This window comes from Jaculus jaculus, chromosome 5 (genome assembly GCF_020740685.1).
Source record: "Jaculus jaculus isolate mJacJac1 chromosome 5, mJacJac1.mat.Y.cur, whole genome shotgun sequence".
NCBI classification, from domain to species: Eukaryota; Metazoa; Chordata; class Mammalia; order Rodentia; family Dipodidae; genus Jaculus; species Jaculus jaculus.
The window spans coordinates 101,663,385-101,671,383 of record NC_059106.1 but is presented as its reverse complement, the minus strand read 5'-3'; the positions used below and the strand labels follow the sequence as shown (position 1 = coordinate 101,671,383).

Sequence of the window (7,999 nt, the reverse complement as noted above, 5' to 3'; positions counted from 1 at the left end):
CAAGTTGGCGTGGCCAGATCCCGGGCCGCTGCTCTGTTCGTCGGAGCTGGGCTCAGGCGGTGGGGGAGGGGAGGGAGCCACAGCTGCTCTGGTTCTCTCGCTTTTCCAAGCGTTCTTCTACCTTGCAGTCTGCTCCTCCGCTGTTCGCTGCTGCTCTCCCCTCAAGTTTCCCGAGTTGCGGAGAGCGCCAGTGTGTGGGGAAGCTCCCGCACCTGGCTTTTCCTGTTGCTGGAGCCGAGCCTGGCCGCTTTCTGGTGCGCCGCAGCCGCGGCTGTTGGCCGAGCTGCCGGAGCCGCTTTTCCCGCCTGTGCAGGCTCTGGATGCTCTGGAACTCTTCTACTTCTCCGCTGCTGCTTCAATTTCCTATACACCTCACGTTTTAGTAAAAGTGTGTATTTTGCTGAGTTTTTTGGTCTTTTTCCCCCCTAGGCTGCTTTGGCATGGTACCTACGCTGCCATCTTAACTGGAAGTCCAAGACTGTATTTTCTGCTACATTTGGGTGAATGTCCTGTATATATCTGTTAGGTCCATTTGTTCTATGACCTCATTTAATCCAGATGCCTCTCTGCTTGTTTTTTGCTGGGATGACCTGCCAATTGATGAGAGTGGGGCATTGAAGTCACCCAGTACAACTGTGTTTAGTGTTATCTGTGACCTTAGTTCTAATTGCATTTGCTTGATGAATTTTGGAGCCCCCATGTTAGGTGCGTATATGTTTAGGATTGTAATGTCCTCCTGTTGGAGTGTGCCTTTAATCAATATAAAGTGACCTTCCTTATCTTAACTAATGTTGGACTGAAGTCTACTTTGTCAGATATTAAGATAGCAACACCTAATAGGCCCATTTGCTTGAAACACCATTTTGTTACCTTCAGCCTAAGATAGTGACCACCCTTTGTAGAAAGGTGGGTTTCTTGGAGGCAACAAATTGAAGGATCCTGCTTTTTAACTGAGTCTGCAAACCTATGTATTTTGGTTGGGGCATTGAGGTCATTGATATCAGGAGATATTGAAATATGTGTATATATTTTTTGCATTTTTTTGTATTTCTTCCAGTTTTACCTTTGCTCTCTTGTGTTAACTAATATTTGAGTATTGTTTGTTTGTCCACGTTCCTTATATGTTACTTTTTTTTCTCTTCAGCATGGAGGATTCTTTCAAATATTTTCTGTAGAGCTGATTTTGTCTTCAAATACTCCTTTAGCCTGCTTTTGTTGTGGAATGTCCTTATTTCTCTGTCTATTTGAATTTATAGTTTTACAGGATAAAGTAACCTTGGTTGTCAGTTGTTATCTTTCAGAACTTGGAATACATCACTCCAAGCCCTTATGGCTTTTAAAGTTTGTGTTGAGTAATCTGCTATAATCATGAAGGGCTTTCCTTTTAGGTTAATTGATTTTTCTCTCTAACTGTTTTCAATATTTTTCTTTGGTTTATGTCTTTGGTAGTTTGACTATAATATGGCGAGGAAAGTTTCTTTCCAGGTTTTGTCTGGCTGGTGTTCTAAAGTACTTCTGTATCTGTATTTGCATCTCTTTCCCAATTTGGGGGAAGTTTTCTTTTATGATTTTGTTGCAAATGTCTAGTATGCCTTTGGTGTGAAATTCTTCTCCTTCTACTATACCCTGAATTCTTACGTTTGATATTTTCATAGTGTTCCGAATACCTGGAAATTCCTATTCATACTTTCCTATTAGTTTGTCTTTCTCTTGTTGGCCTATGTTATATCTGCCACCTGGTCTTCTAGTTTAGGTATTCTGTCCTCTCCTTCATTCATTCTACTGGTGAATTTTTGTATAGAGTTTTTTATTTCATTACCTGTGTTCTTCATTGCTAGTAGTTCTGACTGGCTTTTCTATATTATTTCTTTTTCATTATTTATGTCTTGTATTGTTCTCTTTATTTCATTAAATTGGTTTTCTGTGTCTTCTTTAATTTCTTTGGTTTCCTCTTTCATTCCTTTAATTTCCTCTTTTACTTCTTTGAGCATATTTAGTCATTCATTTGAAATCTTTCTCAGGCATTTCCTCTAACTCATTCTCACTGGAGGTCATTTCTGATGCATTAGTACTTTTTGGTAGATTTATATTGTCTTGATTTTTTGTGTTTCTAGTGTTATAATATATATATATTTTTTGCATCTTGGATTAATTTAATTCTTGGATTTTTTAGTTAGCTGCGGTATTATTAGATGTATCAATCAGTCTGATGTTATATATCTTCAGGGAAGGAGCTTAAGGTGCTAGATGTTGCTCTTAAGACTCTTAGAGCATCTACAAAAGTGACCCTAGGTGTTGGGTTTACCCCCTATGAGAGTATTCAAGTTGGCTGAGTAGAAGAATTTATAGGAAGACTAAAATTTAACTAGACAATATACACATTCAATGAAAAACAGCAGAGTATTATGACAGGTATTATGACAACCAGATCCTCTAACAAAGACACTTTCTCTTAGGGTGTGTGGTGCCCCACACCCTTATTCTGTCAAAAAGGAGATTAAGATTTCTGGAGTGTTGAGGGTTCCAAGTCAGCTGGTGACCAAGTGAGACCCTTCCCTAATGTACAACAGAAGAGGAAACAAAGCCAGTATAAATCAAGAAGCAACAAATAAGAAGCTCAAAATATAGCTTGTTTAAGAATGGCAAATCCGACCATCCATCATATTTAACATATAATTTATCCTGATATGGAAGGTGATATTAGCACTTCTGGTTCAGTCTTATATACCAGGCTTATTTGGCGGGTACTGACCTGGTTTAATCCCAGTTACCTTTTTGGATGATTTGGTCTCAGTTATGGTGCACTCCTGCTTGGGTCCCTCTTTTTTGCACTGTGGGTTCAAGTAGGGTGTCTGGGTCACTGGATTGCTGCTATGGTCACCAATACTGGGTGCTGTGATCTCCATTCCCTTGGTCTCTGGTGCTTTCTGGTGCTTGACCTGATGGTGGGGGAAGGTAGGCTGAGGATGGTGGCTCTACTTCTGCTGGTCCATGTGCTTCTCTACCTGGTGCTCTGTTCCTCCTTTGCTTGTTGTGGTCCTCCCTTCATGTTTCTTGAGTTTGGAAAATCTCCACACCTGGTTTTTCCTGCACTCAAACCAAGCCTTGCAGCTCTGGCCCCACGGACCTGGCATCACTGCTGCTGGAGCTGTTTCTGCCTACCTTTGTGGGCTGTAGATGCTCTGGACCTCTCCTACTTCTCTGCTGCCATTGGTAATTTCTTACACACCTGACTTTTTAGTAGAAGCATGTATTTTGCTGGTTTTTTTTTGGGGGGGTTTCTCCCCTAGACTGCTTTGTCATGATTCCTATGCTGTCATCTTAACTGGAAGTCCCCTTGTTATCTTTTTTCTTTTATTAGGTAAAATCTTAATATGGAAAAATCATGCGTTGGTTCCATTCGGGTCCTCCTTGCCTCCATTCCACTGACTATCCTCCTCAGTGGGGTTGCTGATATTCACCATGTGGTTATGGGTTATGAGTTGTGAGAGCAGCAGTCAATCATTGGGGGAGTAACAATGCCTCTGGATACTCTTTTTCACCCTGTGGCACTTATAATCTTTTTACCACCTCTTCTGCAAAATTTCCTGAGCCTTGGTGGCTGTGTGTTTATTATGCTATCTGTAGAAATTCAGAGATGGGGCTGTGCAATCAGAAATCAATGATGGAAAGTCATGGAAAATTGGCTCTAGAACCAATAGGCAAGCTTACTATGAGATGCCCATTCTCACTTGATTTTATAATGCAATTCAGTAATCTCATCTTATGGAGGAAATTCTTCTGGAGAAGACTATCTTACTGGTCCACAGGCTACTTCCTCATGATTAAGTTAGTAAGAACCACTCATGAATTCCTATTTGTAACCTTTTGCAACACACACACACACACACATACACACACACACACACACACATACACCCCTCAGGATCGATTATTGTTAAATGTTGACAAATATTTCAACAACACACACATTTGGCACTTATGACACTTAAACAGTTCTTCCCAAAAAGAACAGTGTGTCCATATTAGTAGAAGACTCCATGGATCATTGAAAGGAGTATCCACCTGTGTTCTGTGGTTGTGGTTTACGATGACTTTGGACTTCAGGTTCCTCACATATCACCTGAATCAATAGGCTTATGACATTACATTAATGTACTGTGCTTCACTTTTCTAGTGGATCCAGCCAAGAAGAGAATGTCATTTATTACTTACCTGGTAGTGTTAGACTCTTAATAATCTTAAAGAGGTTGAAGGAAATGGTTCAATATGAACAAATGGTGTTATTTTCCTTCACCACCTGTTCCCCTATAGCATTGAACTAGGTTAACAGGTACTAGGAATAAAGTGATATGTTCTCATCCATGGAACTCTTTGGACACAGATTCTGAAATGTTAGTTGTGATGCTGGCTGATCAAAGTAGTTGTTTTTTGAGGGTGGCTATGATAGAGAAAAGAAGAAAACTTTGAGTGCTGAAGAGATAGCTCAGAGGTTAAAAGCACTTGCTTGCAAGCCTACCCACCTACGTTCAATTCCCTAGTCCCTACATAAAACCAATTACACCAAGTGACATATGCATTTTAAGTTCATTTTTAGTGGCAAGATGTCCTTGTGTGACCCTTGTCTCTCTCTTTCTCTGTCTCTCCTCACAAATAAATAAAAATATTTTTAAAAATCTGTGAAAAGGGAAAAGAAAGAATGAAAGAGCTAAAAGATAGGGAGGATGGCAATGGAATGCTGTCTTCCAGATATTACAAGGGAGCACTCATAATCTCATAGCAACTGTGGTTATCTTTACAAGACCATCACAAGATTGGCCCCAATAAACATTCTGCCATGTATCCCCATAGAGACAATAGGAAATATTCCATGAAGAAGTATTTTCAGTTAATCATTGCTGAGGGAGGGAGAGACATTTCCTCCAGGGGATACAGCCACTGGCAAGTTATTCATGCTCAAGTAAATAGCACTTCATTTATGCTCATGAAAGTAAACCTAATTAAAATCATTGGGTCACTTATTAAAAAAAATAATGTATAAGGTAGAAGGGGAACTAGATGTTAAGATGAGGGTGTTTAGTAAGAGAGGGAAGAACAACCAAAGCAGGTAAATGTGGTAGTCAATTACATTATGTACATGTATGAAATTGTCAAAATCAATAAAAAAAATAGTCCGCTTTAATTCATCAGAACTGACCACAAAATAATTACACCTGACATCTAATCTAATCATGCTTTTGTTTATTTAGCTCATATAAAAGTCTTAAGAATGCATTTGTGCACAGTATATAATCATAATAATATTATAATATACATTGTGAGAAACTTTCAAAAACAATATAATGTCCACCTGAAACAGTGCAGTGCTTATAAACATACAACCCATTGGTCATGCACAATTGTGCCATTTCCTTTGACTATTGAGTTATGATGCTAACCTGAAGCATGAAATGTATTTTACAAACTGAAGAGGCCAAACAAGTGCTATTAGATTCACATTTGCATGATTTACTACATCTCTTCACATTCTATTGTAAAGATTCACATTGTTTCGTTGCTTTCTTTCATCATGAATTTAAATATGATTTTCCTGCACAGTAGCAGGCCAAAGGCTCGTGCTTCCAGGTCAGTAGTTTGGGGGTCAGAATCTTCTGTGAACAAATGCAGTGTTGTTTTTTTTGAACCAAAGCCATAATTAAAATAGAACCCAGTTATAACACAACTCATATATACATGAACTTGGTTAGAACATGGGTTAAAAACTGCATCCCAATTCCCCCTACCCCTATCAAACTATACAAAATAAAATCTCAGTATAAACCATTTAGTATCTAATGTGAGAATCTTGTTTGCAAAACTGGCTCATAAAGGGGTTGTGCAGAATTAGCAACTCAGACCAGAAAAGGGCTGACCCTTGGAACAAGGGCCCCTCCTCATCCTCACTGCTGTCAGGGCCACATGCCTCTCTTAAGTAATGTTTAAGTTAGATAATACACAATACAAAACTTTACAAGAAAACATTGCAACTCTTAGGCAGAGTTTAATACACAAATTTAACACCACCATTGGCAGGCAATGTTAGATATATAAATTAATAACTTACAAAACATTACATTATATACATTAAGTAATAAATACACAGTTATAAACAGTAATAGAGGGAGAGGTTAGTGCAGAAAGGCAGTGCAAGAGAAAGATGTAGCATTGAGTTGAAAATGGCATCACTGAGTGAAGGAGAAAGCAGGACAGCCATGTCACTTAGCAGAGCTGGGACACAGCAGTGCACATGACCTAACTCAGCAGAATGCTGCACAGAAAATGATACAGCTTCCCCTCCTGACCTTCTGGTTTTCTCAGCTTTATTCTGCTTAAAGCAAAGCAGGGAAATTTCAGGGAGTAAAGTGGGGCTCAAAGCAGGCGAACATCTAAGTTACAGGGACTGGGGTAGAACTGGGTTGAACTATGGCAGGAAATAAAATGTGGTTAGAAGTGTTTCTTTCCTGTCTGTTTGTAAAAGCTAACTGTAGTAAAGCCAAAGATATTGCCCAAGAAAGAAGACTGTTTTCTGTCCGTTTTGTTTGTTTTTTTTTTTCCCAAGATACACTCAAAAAAAGTTCCTGTATGCAATGGGCATTTTAAAGACATGAAAATGTTTTACAAAAAAGGCACACAGGTTGGCAGACAAGGGGACAGGTGAGAAGATTTATAAGTGACATTATCAGTGAGTTCAGTCACTAGTTGGGACAGGTTCCCAAAACTTAGTGTAGAGAAATCTCTGTTTCTTCTTTTTTCAAGCCATTTAGACATAGACATAGAGTCCATGATACCATGTAAAGCTTCAGCTCTCTGCCAAGGCAAGGCAAATCAACAGTGGGACTTCCTGAACTGCTGTTTGCTTCATGGCCTTCTGGCTCCAAACTCAAGTAACTGGAAAGGCCAAGTGGCCTTCGTCCTGTGCAGGTTTTGACCTTCATGGCAGGCTGGCCCTAATACTCAGCTGGCATGCTTGTCAAGGGTACAGTGTTTATCTCCACATAGAGGAAACTTATGTGTTGATTGGGGACTTATCTTCTGTTGTGATGTTTATGTCAGTCTTTCCTAGGGAACCCCTGCTTTCTGGATCAATCACACAAAGTGTCTTTGTGTTGCTGAAATAGCTGTGGCCCTCTCCCTCCTTTTCTGGTCCTTCACAATCTTCCTCTTCAAGGGTAAGTTCAAACTGAAACTTCTCCATCAGACCCTGGCAGTCTCTGTTCCTCTCATCCAATGGTGGGGAGGGACTCTGGGGTATCATGCTCTGATACCAGTTCCTGTTATCTTCTAATGTATCCAGAATGTCTTGAGCATCAGGCTGTACCAGATCTGCCCAGGTCTCCCACAGTGGATGGACAATGTAGTCAATGAAACCAACCTGGGGAAAGAAAATTATAATCTGTTACTGCTTAGGGCCTGGGAAAGCAAACAAGCCATTTTGGTTTCTATGGAATGAGTACAATTACCCAAGAGAGATAAACAAGAATGTGCTCCTTTGAGGGGTGGAGAAATGGCTTAGCCTAAGGGACTGCAGTTGGAGGCTTGATTCCCCAGCGGGCACATGTGTCTGGAGTTCATTTGCAGTGGCTGGAGGTCCTGGTGCATACATTCTCCCTCTTTTGCTCTCTATTTACCTCTTTTTCTCTCTGTCTGTCACTATCAAATAAATAAATAAAAATAAAATAAAAAAGAATGTGCTCCTTGATGTGACTTTGTACTATATGATAGGTCCTGCAGGACACACAATAAAGGCAAGAACTCTCAACCCTGCAAAGCAAGTATTGATGCCAGCTATACCAAACACTTTGTTGAGAGTATATGACTTCTAGAGGTCATGTGACTAGTAAGTTTTAAAGCTGAGACTTGGACCCAGATGCATCTGATTCCAGAGCCTGTGCTCATTTCTCTACAACACACTGCTTTTCCTTTCACATATGCCAGATAAGAAGTCTGGCTGGAAAGAACT

At 40.0% G+C, this 7,999-nt stretch overlaps 1 protein-coding gene across 7 annotated transcripts in view; it reads right to left on the bottom strand.

Annotated features, from left to right (window-relative positions):
* Positions 1–6,572: 6,572 nt before the first annotated feature.
* The window catches only part of Pde4b (phosphodiesterase 4B), a 467,475-nt gene continuing 466,048 nt past the window's right edge, over positions 6,573–7,999 (bottom strand). For all 7 annotated transcript variants that reach the window (XM_004661721.2, XM_045149397.1, XM_045149398.1 and 4 more), the window contains one exon: positions 6,573–7,411. In XM_004661721.2, coding sequence (XP_004661778.1) covers positions 7,046–7,411 — 366 coding nt within the window. In that variant the 3' untranslated portion in view covers positions 6,573–7,045. The remainder of the gene's footprint in view (positions 7,412–7,999) is intronic.